The 16,827-nt window shown below is 45.1% G+C and overlaps 2 protein-coding genes across 11 annotated transcripts in view; both read right to left on the bottom strand.

The window, feature by feature from the left end:
• Positions 1 to 8,847, bottom strand: part of lrrk1 (leucine-rich repeat kinase 1) — a 66,395-nt gene extending 57,548 nt beyond the window's left edge. For 2 of the 9 annotated variants that reach the window (XM_078944844.1, XM_078944853.1), the window contains exons 1-4: positions 6,569 to 6,712; positions 1,588 to 1,814; positions 1,345 to 1,486; positions 1,206 to 1,271 (exon numbers count right to left, since the gene is read on the bottom strand). In XM_078944844.1, coding sequence (XP_078800970.1) covers positions 1,206 to 1,269 — 64 coding nt within the window. In that variant the 5' untranslated portion in view covers positions 1,270 to 1,271; positions 1,345 to 1,486; positions 1,588 to 1,814; positions 6,569 to 6,712. Of the gene's footprint in view, positions 1 to 1,205; positions 1,272 to 1,344; positions 1,487 to 1,565; positions 1,815 to 3,205; positions 3,582 to 6,568; positions 6,713 to 8,389 lie in introns of those variants that run through there. The other 7 variants (XM_078944848.1, XM_078944845.1, XM_078944846.1 and 4 more) reach the window with 7 other exon arrangements.
• Positions 8,848 to 10,371: 1,524 nt separating this feature from the next.
• On the bottom strand, positions 10,372 to 16,620 carry asb7 (ankyrin repeat and SOCS box containing 7). 2 transcript variants are annotated; one of them, XM_078944871.1, is made up of 4 exons: positions 15,938 to 16,620; positions 13,921 to 14,179; positions 13,049 to 13,654; positions 10,372 to 10,798 (listed from the first exon to the last, which is right to left on the bottom strand). In XM_078944871.1, exons 2-4 carry the CDS (start codon positions 14,150 to 14,152, stop codon positions 10,662 to 10,664), a joined length of 975 nt encoding a protein of 324 aa, XP_078800997.1. In that variant the 5' UTR covers positions 14,153 to 14,179; positions 15,938 to 16,620; the 3' UTR covers positions 10,372 to 10,661. The 2 variants fall into 2 exon arrangements, with proteins under 2 accessions (XP_078800997.1, XP_078800996.1); XM_078944870.1 differs by having other exon boundaries at positions 13,921 to 14,132; positions 15,938 to 16,477.
• Between the last annotated feature and the right edge of the window lie 207 nt (positions 16,621 to 16,827).

The raw sequence follows: 16,827 nt of genomic DNA, 5'->3' as shown, positions 1-16,827 counted from the left end.
AAAACAGCTTCAGTACATCCAGAATGCTGCTGCTGGAGTCCTGACCAGAACCAGGAAGTATGATCACATTAGTCCTGTGCTCAGGTCTCTGCACTGGCTCCTTGTACCTCAAAGAATAGACTTCAAAGCAGCTCTGCTTGTGTACAAGTCTCTCCATGGCCGAGCACCAAAGTACATCTCTGACATGTTAGTGCCATATGAACCATCTCGTACTCTGAGGACCTCAGGGACCGGCCTCCTGTTGATGCCCAGAGTCAGAACTAAACAAGGGGAATCAGCGTTTCAATATTCTGCAGCTAAAATCTGGAACAGCCTCCCTGAAGTCGTAAGACAGGCTTCTTCTGTGTTCATGTTCAAATCTAGACTCAAAACATTTCTGTTTAGCCGTGTATATGACTGAAAGGTCCTATCTGCACTTTTCTTTCCTTTCCTTCCTTTATTTTTAAATCAATTTTCAATTTTTTTCTTTTCAAGTAAATTTTACGTTGATTATTTCTATGATGTATTGTGATTTTAATGCATTTTTCTGTTTTGTGAAGCACCTTGAATTACTTTGTGTATGAATTGTGCTACACAAATAAACTTGTCTTGCCTTCAGCTGCTCTAAATGCTGACCTACTGAAGACTGATAGAAGATGATGATTCTCCAGCTTTTCTTCACCCCTGCAGTTTTGAAGGGATTTTACTGACATGTTCCCCTAAAGCTCCATCTGACCTGAAAGAGCTCATAGATCCAAACAGAACCGTTCTCAGTCTGCAGGAGTTCTATCGATTCCAGAATCTCCTGAACTAGAATGGGGGGGGGGCAGAGCCTTCGGCTGTGGAAGCCCTATGGAAGCATCAGTTCAAGGTGCTGGTTCCATCTCCAAACTTCAGTTGTGCTGCTGAAGACGTTTGAGGGTCCTTCTACATCAGCAGACTCTGACCCCCCCTTAAATTTACATTTTCATCACTTCTTTACTTTTAGTGGACACTTTGCCCCCAGTGGTCCAAAGAAGAACTGCACACATCTGGGTTTGCATCAGGAGTGAAAGCAGAAGTCATGACCGTCGTGGTTCTGCCTGACAGGAGCTTCATGGAAACTAAAAGCACTGGGGGGCACAAACCTTCCTCTCACTTCTGTTTTCCAAACATAGCTGCGCCACCAACCCGCCTCTGTTCTAACAGGATGGACACAAGCCTGAAGATGCAGGAAGATCTCTCACCATCATTGTCCTCCATGTCCATCACTCCCGGATTCTGGAGAACTCCGACCGACCAGTAGGACATTTCTGTGGAGGTCAACCAGGACCAGCGTTACAGACAAAGACAAGCCCCCTGCGCCGAGGACACAGACTTACTGACCTGAGCTGCTCCCAGCATCACTGGGGTCCTGGTGTGCTCAGGGACCCGCAGTGGCCTGCAGGACCCGTCAAACACTGCTGTGATCCATCCAATGCTTGTCAAAGGTCACACAAAGGTCACACACGTCCAGGGCCGACGGGGTCTAAACCAACAGAAAATGAAAAAATAGGAATCAGTGTGTGACGATTTGCTTGGCCTGCTCTCCATTCTCCAATCTCCACCTGAATGAGGTCATTCATCCACCTGTGAGCCTCAGATCCAGGGACAGTTCCTCTGCTGGTTGGTGGTCCTGTGGTCCAGCGGGTCACAGTTTCATCCCTTCTGCTGTTTTGACCCTTTTCCTGTCCCCTTGATCTGCCTTTTCTGCCTTTCTGGCCTTTGGATCACAGATGTTGGACTTGTCTGCCTCCTGATTGGACTCCTCGTCGTTTCAGGACGTCTCCTGCTCCAGTGGATGTCTGTCTTTGTTTCTGAGAAGTTTCAGTGTAAGAGGAACCTGGATTATCATGATATACTGGATTATCCTCGGGTTGGAGCTGGAATGTGTTTTCTTCTGGTTCCAGGCTCCCTGTGCAGCTGCTGGTACACTGAACTCTTGGACATCTCCAAATAAGGAACAGGCTTAATCCTGTGTGCTTTTGTTTGGGTTGTCCTACTTGACTCAGTCTCTAAGACTTTAACCCACACTGGCATTAAAACCTTTTCTTGACCCGTTTGGGTCGGCGGTTTGAAATGGTAAATGTGATGTCATGGTTCAGAAGCAGCCTCTGAAAGTCCGATTCTTCCGTCACATTTCAGGGGGGTGTTCCAGAAAGCAGGTTCTGCTAGCTCCCACGGTAAGTTTGAGGCTAAGGAAGTTGATAACCTCAGCTTTTGGTTCCAGAAATGGAGGTATGTTTCAGGGTAGGTCAAGTTACCATAGCAACTCATGCTCTGAACATAACCTGGTCTGGAGCAGGTTTAGTTGAAGGTTAGTTTGTTTTCAGAGAGGTGAAGCAGCATGGCGTGTCCATTGGAAGATGATTTAGTGGATGAAGAAGCTCAGATAATACTTTTTCCACCATGAGAGGGTGATAAGACCACATATGGATGTTGGAAAGAGAAACTTTATACTTTGATATGACTTCATTATTTGCTTCAGTTAAGATAAATGATTTTTTTATTAAGTCATCTTAAAAATAACACGTAGTTATCAGACATTTATTTTACTTTCATTCAAATTAATTCAATGAAGTAGGTGTAACTTTGGTGCTGCTGTTAGATCAGCACCGCAAGGGATTGTGGGATACCATTCCCTTTGCCTATCTGGATGGATTTGGATTTAAGTGTAGCTTTTTGACCAAATGTGTTTAGTTGTTTAGCTGTTTTACTGTGTTTTGTGTAGTTATTTGTCCTGTTGTTTAATTCTTTCTGCACCATGAGTGAGAGGGAGGAAGAGGATGATGAGGATATTTAGCACCACTAGTGCTGAAGAGTTTTAAAATACCTGAAGTTACAGTCAAAATGATTGCAATGAATCTATGCTTCATGTTGTAAATCCACACCGTATCACTCATTTTAATGTTATAAAAATGAAAAAAATCTGCAGCCTTAAAATTAGACATATCAGAGTTCAAGAAGTACAATAAATTAAGATGGAAAAACATTTAATTGAATTGGAGTAAAATAACATTTAGTTAGATAAATATGTAAATTTGAGTTGTAAAAAAATATTGAGTTGGATAGACGTAAATAAATCAGTTGAATAAATTTAACTCAATTACTTGTTACCAATTGAATCAATTAATTTAAGTTGGATAAGTTATATATATATATGAGTCACAATGAAAATGGAAATAAGATCAGAAACTCGTGCGTTTACTTTGTTCTTTTTCTCCAAGCAGAAACTTTCTTTTGCTGATGATGCAGCCGTGTTACTTTTTGATGGACGTATAATCTTCATACGCCGTCATTAAAATCTCAGACTCCGTCTCACTGAAGTGTAGCCTCTCTTTTTTTCTCCACGTGTTTCCATGGTGACTCCAGAAATCTGTGATCCATTGAGAATGTCTGTATGCACCTGCTGTGCACGAGCATTAACCCAGGGTTACCAACTCCAGCGTAATGACGCCAACTCATTTCTGGGGCCTGTTTCAGAAAGGAGGTTCAACCAACTCTGAGGTTAAACTTGAACTCTGAGTTGGTCAATCGAGAGATTAACAACTCTGAGTTTTCTGTTTCAGAGCAGCTGATTGGAGTTAGATCAATCAACTCTGAGTGGACTGATTCGGAGGTAAGCGTCCGCACCGCGACCATAAGAAGCCATTATCAATGGAGCGCAGATATTACGAGAGGTCTGCGTATTTTTCTCCAGCTGAACTTGACGTGCTGCTGCAGAGTTACAGTGAATATGAGCACATATTCCGGAAGAAAAGCAACACCGCTGCATCTGCAAAACAGAGACAGTTAGGGTGGGAAACATAGCTGCTCCAGTTAATGCCTAAGTTTGCATTTAAATCATTGTCATAAAATATTGGCTGTAATAACTTTTTAAATAGCGTAAGGTGTGAAATAAAAATGGCGATATTTAGGTGTACTTTTGAAGTGTCATTCCTGGTGTAATTGCATGAAATGCTGCATAGTGTACAGAACCAATCTGGGGGGGGGGATGCATTTAACGTTGGTAATGTTTAGAGGACTTTTTTGTTAACCTTCCCCTCTTGCAAACGTTGGTCAGTTTAATATTAATACATGCAATTGTGTTTTTAAAAGTGAACTTTTGTCTACCCTTGTATTGATCAAGTGGTATAGGTTTATATGGGATAAAGAAAGTAAGCAGTACTAGCAAATTGTGTTTCCAAAAAGTAATTGTTACATTAATATAATTCAATGTCCCTGATTTCATTTTCATGTAGATGCAATCCTGCAGGAATTAAAAGAACATGGCAGCAGCTAAAAGTGAAAAAAAAAATCGAGTCTTCTCAAAATCCTTGTAAATGTAATTCTCTACAAATTAATGCAGCCTCCTCGTCTATTGGGTTTTCCAAAAAAGGACAAGCCATTCTTGTCACTTAGACCGTCTCTGTGTGACAGAGATTTGGGCAATGAAGGTTAAAGCGAAAAATACCGCTTCGTCCTTAAAAAGGGGAGGGGACCGGCATAAACTTTGAGTTTAGAGAATAAAACCTGCTCCCGACCAGGTTAGGTTCACAGCATAAGTAACCATGGACACTGACTCCGAGTATAAGTTACCTCTCTTTCAGAAACGGGTTTGACTTACTCTGCTTTCTCTGGTTTAACAAACCTCCCATTCTGAAACGGAAAACCCAGGGTTTCCCTGATTTCAGGGTTAACGCACTCAGAGTTTACACTTAACCTCCTTTCTGAAACAGGCCCCAGGTCTTTTGGAACCGACATACCCAGAGTAAACAAGTTCAGGTGGATTTTAGCCAGAGTTCAGGCTTAAAGTCAGGCTAGTATAAACATGCTTCCTGGGGGGTATTCCAGGAAGCATGTTTAAACTAGCCTGACTTTAAGCCTGAACTCTGGCTAAAATCCACCTGAACTTGTTTACTCTGGGTATGTCGGTTCCAAAAGACCGGATATGAGTTGGCGTAATTACGCTCGACTTGGTAACCCTGGGTTAACGCACGGTACATAAAGACATTCTCAATAGATCGCCGATTTCTGGAGTCACCATGGAAACGCGTGGAGAGAAAAAAAGAAAGCGCGACACTTGAGACGGAAGTGAGACGGAGTCTGAGATTTTAATGACGGCGGATAGAAATTATAAGTCCATCAAAAAAGTAACACGGCTGAAAGATAATTTAGTTAAATTTATTCAAACTCAATAATTGTTTATACAACTCAAATTTACGTATTTATCTAACTAAATGTCACATTACTCCATTAATCTTTTTTCCATCTTAATTACTTATATTTCTTGAACTTTCATATGTCTAAGTTTGAGCCGGCAGATATGCTCATTTTTTAACAATAAAAAGAACGGAAAAAAATGCACCGAGTGCAAAAATTCATCACAGAATATTCCATTACTGACATAACAGGTTAGGGTGGTAGAGGTGCTATATAAACTCATCATCCTATCTTTTACTCTCACTCATGGTGCAGAGACGTAAGCATAGTAGGACAAAATAGCTCAGCCAAACACGGTAAAACAGCTATACAACTAAACACATTTTGTAAAAAACCCACACTTAAACCCAAATCCGTCCAGACAGGCAAAGGGAATGATATCCCAGAATCCCTTGCGGTGCCGATCTAACAGCAGCATCAAAGTTACACCTACTTAATTGAATTAATTTGAATGAAAGGAAAATAACTGTCTGAAAACTACGTGTTATTTTTAAGGTGACCTAACAAAAAAATGATTTATCTTAACTGAAGCAAATAATTAAGTTAGATCAAAGTAAAAAAGTTTCTCTTTCCAACATCCATATGTGGTCTTATCACCCTCTCACGGTGGAAAAAGTATTATCTGAGCTTTTTCATCCACTAAATCATCTTCAAATGGACACGCCATGCTGCTTCACCTCTCTGAAAACAAACTAACCTTCAACTAAACCTGCTCCGGACCAGGTTATGTTCAGAGCATGAGTTGCTATGGCAACTTGACCTACCCTGAAACATACCTCCATTTCTGGAACCAAAAGCTGAGGTTATCAACTTCCTTAGCCTCAAACTTATCGTGGGAGCTAGCATAACCTGCTTTCTGGAATACCCCCCAGGTCTTTTGGAACCGACATACCCAGAGTAAACAAGTTCAGGTGGATTTCAGCCAGAGTTCAGGCTTAAAGTCAGGCTAGTTTAAACATGCTTCCTGGAATACCCCCCAGGTTCCCGGTCACATCCACCTCCGTCATCTCAGACGGAAAAGCGGCTTCTGCTGCCAAAGTCTTCTGGCAGGAAAACCAGTGGTTTGGGTTCAACTGGTTCTGTGGACCAAAACTCCTATGCTTGGCCCCGCCCCTTTAGAGGCTGAACTGACATAACTGCTGTTCCTTGTTGTGCTTTTGTTGTTTACCGTTACAGTTGTGGTTTTTGTTTGTGTGTTGTATTATTGTTTACATTTGTGTAGTTTGGTTAGTTTCTTTGTTTGCATGTGGTGTTTACCTGCCTGGTTATGTTTGTTTGTTTACCTGAAGTTTCTGTTTATCCTCTCAAACATGTTAACTTTTTAACAGCTGAAATGTTAGTTTTCTGTCTGCAGTTGTTGGTCACCTACCTGAGGACGTCCTTAAGTTCCTAACTGAAAGATCCAGAATTCAGTTCTGCTCAGGTCAGGCTCGGTCCATTTCCTGCAGAACCTGCATCAAGGTGGTAAAGGTTCAGGGGCCTGTTTCAGAAAGGAGGTTAAGTGTAAACTCTGAGTGCGTTAACCCTGAAATCAGGGAAACCCTGGGTTTTCCGTTTCAGAATGGGAGGTTTGTTAAACCAGAGAAAGCAGAGTAAGTCAAACCCGTTTCTGAAAGAGAGGTAACTTTTACTCGGAGTCAGTATCCATGGTTACTTATGCTGTGAACCTAACCTGGTCGGGAGCAGGTTTTATTCTCCAAACTCAAAGTTTATGCCGGTCCCCTCCCCTTTTTAAGGACGAAGCGGTATTTTTCGCTTTAACCTTCATTGCCCAAATCTCTGTCACACAGAGACGGTCTAAGTGACAAGAATGGCTTGTCCTTTTTTGGAGAACCCAATAGACGAGGAGGCTGCATTAATTTGTAGAGAATTACATTTACAAGGATTTTGAGAAGACTCGATTTTTTTTTTCACTTTTAGCTGCTGCCATGTTCTTTTAATTCCTGCAGGATTGCAACTACATGAAAATGAAATCAGGGACATTGAATTAGATTAATGTAACAATTAATTTTTGGAAACACAATTTTCTAGCACTGCTTACTTTCTTAATCCCATATAAACCTATACCACTTGATCAATACAAGGGTAGTGTTGCAGCGTGTGTGTGCTGAGCGGGGTGCGATCCACGAGAGACAAGGGGAGGGGCGATTGCAGGTGCAGATGGGGGGGGGGGGGGGGTGTTCGGAGGACGGAGCACTTCGTTAAATAAAGAGAAGGTGTCATTCCCAGAATAACTGTTTTGGAGTCATTCTTAATCCGCTCTGGAGGTTGAGGGTTTCCAACAGGAAGTGAACCCCGAAGGAGAATTCCCTTCGGCCCTGAAGGAAATCTCCCCTGCGCTTCTGACCACGGTCGGAAAGACGAGAGAAAAGAAAGGAGAAGTCTTCGCCCAGCGAAAGGTTCAACAGTAGACAAAAGTTCACTTTTAAAAACACAATTGCATGTATTAATATTAAACTGACCAACGTTTGCAAGAGGGGAAGGTTAACAAAAAAGTCCTCTAAACATTACCGACGTTAAATGCACCCCCCCCCAGATTGGTTCTGTACACTATGCAGCATTTCAATTCAATTCAATTCAATTCAATTCAATTCAATTCAATTTTATTTGTATAGCCCAAAATCACAACAACAGTCGTCTCGATGGGCTTCGAAGTAAAACATGAAATCAAAAGGATCACGAATACAAAGAGTTCAATAGAAAAATACTAAAATGAACTAACAAACTGACTAAGCTATACTGGCATCCCTGCCCTTAGACCCCCCTTCGCGGTAAGGAAAAACTCCCAAAAAAAACGGATTCCGGAAAAAACGAAGAAACCTCATTTCATGCAATTACACCAGGAATAACACTTCAAAAGTACACCTAAATATCACCATTTTTTATTTCACACCGTACGCTATTTAAAAAATTATTGCAGTCAATATTTTATAACAATGATTTAAATGCAAACTTAGGCATTAACTTGAGCAGCTATGTTTTCCACGCTAACTGTCTCTGTTTTGCAGATGCAGCGGTGTTGCTTTTCTTCTGGAATATCTGCTCATATTCACTGTAACTCTGCAGCAGCACGTCAAGTTCAGCTGGCGAAAAATATGCAGACCTCTTTTTTTCTACTGTTGCCATGGTGACTCGTGATATCTGCGATCCATTGATAATGGCTTCTTATAGTCGCGGTGCTCACGCTCACCTCCGAATCAGTCCACTCAGAGTTGATTGATCTAACTCGGATCAGCTTCTCTGAAACAGAAAACTCAGAGTTGTTAATTTCCCGATTGACCAACTCGGAGTTCAAGTTCAACCTCAGAGTTGGTTGAACCTCCTTTCTGAAACAGGCCCCAGAACTTCTTCGGCTTGTTGTTTTTTACTCTTTCCAAATAAAAATATATAAAGCAGAAAAAAATAGTCAGAAGGCTCGGTTCGGTATCATTAAAGTCCAAAAGACTGTCCGTCCCAGTTCTCCCTAAGAGCTCGTGCCCCCCTCACCACTCACCCGAACCTGCTTTCCGGCCTGCTTTTTTCAAAGTTCAGATTGTTTCAGACGATTTGTCTTACTTCTTCTTTCAAAATCAGAACGTCCGCTGACCTTTTTCCAAAATAAAAGAGAGCGTTTCACTTCCGGGTTATTTTTCAAAGTAAGGCACGTGGACCGAACTGAAACTGTCGTCTCCCGAGCTCTGGTGATGGGGTGGGGTGGAGTGGAGGGGGGGGGGGGGGGGGGTCTGATCCAGTTGCACCAGTCAGAGAGATCCGGGCCGACCCGAACTCATACCGGAACAATGGACGGGACACTAATGGAACCCCGCCGGTGAACCGGGAAGCCGGAGGCGGAGCCGCGAGGAGGCTGAAGGTTGTAGTTTCCGGTTATAGTTTAATCTTTTGCTTTTTCAGTCCTGATGAGAAGAAGATGAAAGCATTTAAAGTAGAGGTGTAGGGATTAATCAATTTCTGTCCCATAAAAAATGTTTTCATTTCAGAGAAATCAATTATTTCAACATTGGAAAATCCCATCAGTCACGGATCCGTCCATCATTCCAGTCCAATGTGTGGACAGACTTTGAATAAAGTCATGTGACCGTCCAGTGTCTAGAATGTTCTAAGAATGTTCCCTTTGGATTCTTTGGATGTGGAAAAACAACAGTGGTGAACTTTAGGAAACTAACATGTGAATGGATTTGACATTCATTCTAGTTTACTTGTTGGTTTGGACACAGATTTCATTAACTTGATGATCTGGAAGAAATCCAAGAATCTGGAAAACTGTTCAGGAGCAGGAATTTCTGTCTGGAAGTTTGGATGAAGAGGATCTGGATCCACTTTAGGACAGAGGATCTGGATCCACTGTATTGAATCGGATCCAATGATGAGAGGAACCCAAGAGGACGAGTGAGGTTACAGGAAGAAGAAATGAAGAAGGAGGAGGATCTGAAGGATCTAGGGTCAACAGTCCAGAGGAACAGAGAAAGTGGAAAAGAATTGAAGAAGAGAGCAGCCATGTTGTTTCTTAGAGACACTGAGGAAGACAGGAAGCAGAGATGAAGATGAGGTTCTCTCTGGGAGGGACCAGGATGGATCAGGAATGAGGACAGAGGGTTCTGGAGATGGTTGGGACATGTCCAGAGGAGAGACTGAAGGATGCTGAGTCCAGAAGAAGACCAGAGAGGAGGATTCTGGATGAAGGAGGACATGAAGGTAGCTGCTGGTAGAAGATGCAGGAGACAGACGGAGGAAGCTGATTGGCTGGGGAGACCCTGAAGGGAAACGGCCAAAGGAAACAAGATTCTATGATGGACAAGTCAGTCCCTACAGCCAATCTCCAACATTTTACTGTAAGGGGTGGACCTTACCTTAGATGGACGGACCCAATCCAGTCCATTACTCCCAGTCAACCTGACTGACTGATGATGTCATGCTTACGTCCTCTAGATTTAGTGAAACTATCTTCTGTTCATGAACCATAAGGTGTCTGAAGAGATTCTGCCAGACTGTCTTAGAGGACAAACTCAAACCTGAGGACAGTCAATCACACAAAGGAGGAAAACTCCACCCAACACCCTGAGCTGTCACAAACCAATAATCAATTTGAGGAAGAGCTCAAGCTCTCCACAAACCACTTAGATGTTCCATAGAAATATGTTGGGCAAGAACATTTTTCACAAACTCCACGAAAGATTAAAAAATCATTTTTATTCAGAAAAAAGTCTCTTATTATACAAACATGGAGAAAATAAGGTCAATCTGACCCAGTTTCATTCTTCACACAGATCCCAAACCCAACAGTCACCTGGGGCTGAGACCTAAAACCAGTATGTGAAGCCTGCGTCTGTACATGCAGAAAGAAGGAAGGCCTGGTTGCTTTCAACCCCCCCAAACATCCCACAGATATGGGCATCGAATGCAAATAAATAAGACAGAAGGATGTGGAGGAGTGTCCTTCAGGTCAGTGAGAAACAGCTGCTGCATTAAATGTCAAACTTGTGCTGTAAATAGTCTTTCATAACTTTGGCAATGGGAAGATCCTCCAGCGACTTCAGGCTCTGCAGGCCAATGCAGTGACGGATTTCTATCCGACACAAGTCCTGAAGAGTGCGAGGTTGTCCTGAAATGGAAACGGAGAAAAGAGCAAAGGTTTGGACTTGAGGTCAGATGTTTTTTGGGTGTTTGTGCTACATCTGCAGAACTCCAACTAGTTTTGCTTCTTTCTGAAGAACAAACCATAAAAAAGAAGACAGGAGCACAGGTGAAGCACCATACGGGTCAATTCTCTACCGAGGTCAGTTCTCTACAGAGGTCAGTTCTCTACAGGGGTCATTTCTCTACCGAGGTCATTTCTCTACAGAGGTCAGTTCTCTACAGGGGTCAGTTCTCTATAGGGGTCAGTTCTCTACAGGGGTCAGTTCTCTACAGAGGTCAGTTCTCTACAGGGGTCAGTTCTCTACAGAGGTCAGTTCTCTACAGGGGTCAGTTCTCTACAGGGGTCAGTTCTCTACAGGGGTCAGTTCTCTACAGGGGTCAGTTCTCTACAGGGGTCAGTTTTCTACAGAAGTCAGTTCTCCACAGAGGTCTGTTCTCCACAGGGGTCAGTTCTCTACAGAGGTCAGTCTTCTACAGAAGTCAGTTCTCTACAGGGGTCAGTTCTCTACAGGGGTCAAAGGTAACATTAGTCTTTCATGAGGGAAAAAATTCGACAAGGGGGGGCACAGACACCGACTGATGGTCCCCGAAGTTTCTCTTTAGCGATAAAGAAACGCTGAAAAGTGACATCTTTTTGGTTCCAAATGGACACTTTTTGAACAATTTGTGCAACGACAGAACAAATGTGTGAACCAGACGCTGCTGTGTTCTTCGCTGGTTTTCCCATCATGTTTGCCACTTGCTTTCCCTCCCCCCTCTCTGTTTTGTTGTCCAGCAGGAGAGGTGGGCGTCCTGTGACGTTAGCAATGTGAATCCTCATTTTATGTCAGTTATGTCCAATATACTGTTATTATTTGAAATCTGTTATGAAAGATACAAAAACGTTATAGATGTTGACGCTTTATTTCCGTGTAAGAATTAGCTGAGCTCCCTCTACCTCTCATCATGTAAGAGCCATTACGGGTCGCTAACAGTGGTTTCTATTTTCTTTTTGGGAAATCGACAGATCTGCAACAAATGGAGGTGGTCTCCAAGGGTGCTGCTGTGTCCCAACATCTTTTGATTCCTTAAACACAACACAGAAGTGATCCGGTTACACTAGCTGACTGTTGAATTACCTTAACAGCAAATAAAATGAAAGGCCAGAAAGAAAGTGACAGTTCCATTTTCCAAATCAGACTCAGAGGAAGGGTTAAGTTTAGGATTACGGGTTACTTTAAAGCACCAACGTGTGCGGCTGTTCCTGCAGCTCACCGCTCCTCCAGGGGAGGGGTCACATGCGGAGAACACATTTCACATGCCTAGAAGCGTGACAGCCAACGGGACTTTCCCTTTACATATGTGAGGTCAACAAAGGAATCCAGTCTTAGACACACTTAAAATTCATGCGGCAAACGCACCCATGTGCATCTTCTCTGCTGCTGCACCTGAGCTGATGGACGGGGCAGATCAGGAGGCGTGTGCATGTGTTTTTGGGTCTTTGTGACATCACAACGGCTCAATAATTCAGAGTCTTTACACAGTTTGACAGCGATTTAAAAGGAGAAAAACTCAGAAATTAAATGATTTTTTTATAACATTTGTTCTGTTTCATTAGAAAAATGCCACCCGTATGTCAAAAACTCCAAAAGCAAATCTTCAGACAACTGTTCGCACATTCAATTCCTCCTGTTGTCTTAACATGCGTCAAAGTCGCTGCACGTCGGGGCGAGTTCAAAAGTGTGTTCATAAACCAGACACTCCCGACGCGTGTGGGAGGAGCTACCGCCAAAGGTTTTACGCGAATGTTCAGAGAGCAGCGCACGTGTGGGGATTTGTGACATCACTGCAGAGAGGAGCAGCAGCGTCTGAATGACGGCAGCTTTTAGCGTCCCGCCACAGCGGCAGGAGAAACCCGCTGCTCCGTATGTAACCATTGGGAGGGGCTTATGGCAGCAGGGACACAGTCAAAGAGTTGTACATTCTGACTTCCCCTGCTGGTCTTGCTTTTTTCCTTAAATATACTTTGGTCCTTTTCCAAGATGCAATACCCAATAATGTACTTTGCTGTACAGGCGTCTTTTGTGTTCCGTTGCTCTCCTAGACCTAATCAATAAATCAATTTCTGTTCCTACGATCCATCCAGATTGATCTAAAAGCAGAACAGGCTCCTGCTTCATAGAGGGAACCTCGGTGTTTGGACCTCCAGAGTTGGGGCAGAAATAGGGGCACTTACGTGTCACCTCCAGCAGGAAGTCCAGACAGGGCCGGCTGATGGCGGACATGGTGGCGGACACGGCTGCTGGCGTTTGGCCCTCGTAGTTCCTGGTGTTGGTGTTGGCGCCGTACATGTAGAGCATCTGAGCGCACAGGACGTCGTCCCTCAGGGCTGACAAATGCAGCGGGGTCTGGCCGTCCTCCTGGCGGCCAAGGTTAGTGTCCGCTCCCCTCTGCAAAAACATGCGACAGTACATGTGGTTTCCCTTGATGACGGCGTAGCGCAGCAGGAAGCCGTTCTGGATGTCGATGTTTGCGCTGTGGTCCAGCAGGATGCGCACACAGCTGGAGCGCTCTCGGATGATGGCAAGCTGCAGTGGCGTGGTCCCTTTATCGCTCAGTGGGTCCACCTCTGCCCGGAACTCCAGGAGGAGGCGCACAAAGGAGTCCCGGCCATAATGGGCCGCTACGTGAAGCGGCGTCCAGCCGTCATTGCTCTTTGCGTTGATGATATCGGGACAAAACTCGGACTCCAGCATGAGGCGGGCAATGCGAGCGCGGCCGTGCATGGCCGCGTAGTGAAGAGCTGTGAAGCCGCCAATCAAGTCCTTCACGGTCGGGTCGGCTGTGGAGAGAAGAAGTGGCAGGGTCAAAGAGGCCCACGGCGGGCTGACAGCAGAAGAACCTGATCTGAGCTCTAGAAAGACCGAAACCATCAGAAAACAGGAGAAGAACCCTGCAGTCGCCTCCTCTGCTCTAACAAAGGAGGCTCCAGAGTTTCCTGTGGCGGTGACACACCGCCTCATTTAAAACTGCCAGGACTGGGTTTGGAGCATATTTGAGCTAAGGTGGGGACATTACTGCCCCCTAGTGCTGAAAAATGCCTCTGACCTCCGTGTTCCAAAAACACCCGAACGCATCTCTCCTTTCCTTTGGCAGCAGAGAAGTGCAACAGCGTCCAGCCGTTGGCGTCCCGTATCCTGGGAGAGTAGCCCTGCTCCAGCATCCTCCTGACGGTGCAGACGTCCCCTGCAGCCACTGCGGCCTGGATCTGCAGCTCATCCCGGAGTTCCACGCCCCCTCTGCAGTGATGGTTCAGCATCCTGTCGCAGTGAGTCAGCATTTATTCCACCATCTCACACCAGAACACCTGAAACAGAACTCAACCGGGGTTAGGACCGTGAGGAGGCGGGGCAATTCTTTTAAAGATGTGGACTTAGCTCCCCAGCCACAGACGTCTACAACCAGAAGCAGCTCCACCTCTTTCCTCCTGTTTGCTGCCAGAATCCAGACCCTTCAGCAGGTGTTCCTCTGAGACACTGAGAACTGGGAAATGTGGAACAAAACCCCACCGTGGGATCCAGAGATGACGCAGGAGCGGAGCGGCTGACACCCACGGTACAGGATGAGCTAAGTGCTGTAGGAACAGCTACAGGCCTCTATCCATCCTGTCATGCCTGGCTAAACTCTAAGAGAAGTTGGTTCTCAAACAGCTAATCCACTTCATGGACTTTAACCACATCCTGTCAGATCTGCAGTCAGGGTTCAGGACTGGACTTGGCTGCATCCCTGAAAGTCCTTCAGGTCTTCATTGCCTCAGTGGACAATAAACAGGTCTGCATGTATAGATCTGGCCGAGGCGTTTGACATCCTAAACCACTCAGTCCTCCTGCAGAGTCTCTCCAGCATTGGTCTGTGTCGACGCTGCATCAAACGGTTTCCCAGCTACCTCAGTAACCGTGTACAACAAGTGAAGACAGAAAGCTTCATGTCCGACTCCCTCATCATCTCACAGGGTGTCTCTCAAGGTTCCACCTTGGGCCTGACCTTGTTCTTATATACATAAATGATGTAGCTAAAGCTATCGGGGCTTCTCAGCTGCATCTCTATGCGGATGATACCATCATTTTCTCATCTGGCCCGTATTTCACTCTGCAGTATCCGCCCTCCACCTCAGCCTCACCTCTGTCCAGAAGTCTTCTCACAACCTTCATCTGCGTCTCACCTCCATGTTTTTCACCCAGAAGAATAGCGTCAGCTGTCCCTACAAGACCACCAGCGTGGACGGCTCAGATCTGCTTTGTCAGCATTTGCAAACACCTTGGTCTCTGGCTGGACCACTCTTTCACTCCTCACATCAGCAGCCTGCAGGCTGAAGTTAAAGCCAGACTGGGGTTCCTTCATGGGAACAGAGCTTCATTCATTCTCTGGTGAAGATGACTCCCCATTAGGGGGCCATAATCTATAAAATGGCTCCCAGCCTCCAGTGCAGAGTTTTCCACTCACCATTGTGGACGGATAGGTTGGTCTTCCCTCTTCTCGTTCACAAAGCTCTACGGGGAAGACGCCTCCCCCCGCATCTTTCTTGTAACAACTACCTCTGAGGACCAACAAAGTCATGACACTGTCCTTCCCCAAAGTCCTCACCGACTTCTGTCAGAATTCCCTAAAACTGTCTTTTCTGCCACCGTCTGTTTCAGCAGAACCTGCCAGAGGTTTTTTGGCCCAAACAACATTTTATCATCTGAGAGGAGGTCAGATGTTCTGTCAGAGGAGATCCTGAAGGCGCCTCTGGAGCCGCTGAGGGGGAGGAGTCTCCATCCTCCCTACCTCAAAGGTAAGAAGACCAGCTGAGGCGGTTACCCTGGTTACCAGAAAGGCTAACTCCTCAGAGGAGCACACAAAGATCAACAAAGGTAAACAAAACTGGGTCACTGAGGGGAATCCGGTCCCAAATCAGACGACCCCCCCTCCCCCCGCTTTTTAAACAAACAAACAATGTCGGTTGTTGTGTAGCAGCTCTCTGGCGGCCATGCGACCGCTGGAGCTACCGGAGTGGCTCGAGTGTCGGTAAGTCTCGGTAAATTTCGGCTCCTCCGTGAGGAATCACTGTAAAACAAAGACTTACGGTCTGTCAGCCAATCGACGGGCAGGGAGCCGCGGACCTCCGCGTGCCCGTCCTCCCCCCTCCCCCAGCTGAGACGCCGAACCGGGGTCCACCTCAGGGGTCCAAGGGAACTCGCGTGCGGCCACTGCGGCCCCCCTTAAGGCTCATCTCCCAGACTAACACTCGGAATCAATGTCGAAGTCTGAGCGGAAGAAGCTGCGCGCAACGACTTCCGGTCGTTGCTCCTTCAGAATAAAAGCCATAAGCATTGAGAGCTGGGTTTCGACAGGCCCGCCGCCCTACACAACCTAACCACCAGGAGCATCGTGTGGTCTGGTGCCTTGCCCAAGGACACTTCAATACACGAAACCCAACCCGCAATCTTCCGATCAGAGGTCGCAGCTGGCAGAAGACACGCCCACATTAATGACGGACAGTCATCAAACACCTGAGATCTGTGGATTTCTTCTCTAAAGCATCTGGTTTTAAACTGAACCTCAGCATTGTTGCCAATACACCATTCCGATCAGTCAGTTGTCCATAACAATCATGTCAGGAAACGTCACACGACCAATGACAGGAGATGGAGGAGATGAAAATGTTAGACAAGTGTAAGGTCAAACATGTGGTCACAGCGGGACGTTTCTAGTGTTTCACTAAACTGGAAAGTTTATCCAGAATATTCTCTCCCAACTCCTAAATCTGTGAGGAAAGCAATAAACCAGAACAACTTCATCTGGAAAAACAAAACTCATAACTTTAAAAAAAGGAACAATAATTCACGATTACAGTCAAGGTGGACTTAAAGCCGTAGACTTTAAACGTTTGGATGATTAAAATAAATTGGCTTGAGTCTTTGGAAGAAATGGAAGAAATATTTGGTTTGATATTCATTTAAACATTTTCTCTCA

This window comes from Oryzias latipes, chromosome 3 (assembly GCF_053564925.1).
Source record: "Oryzias latipes strain Hd-rR chromosome 3, Olatipes_Hd-rR_3.1".
NCBI classification, from domain to species: domain Eukaryota; kingdom Metazoa; phylum Chordata; class Actinopteri; order Beloniformes; family Adrianichthyidae; genus Oryzias; species Oryzias latipes.
Note: the sequence above shows the minus strand (reverse complement) of the source record. Positions and strands in the feature narration are given on the sequence as shown.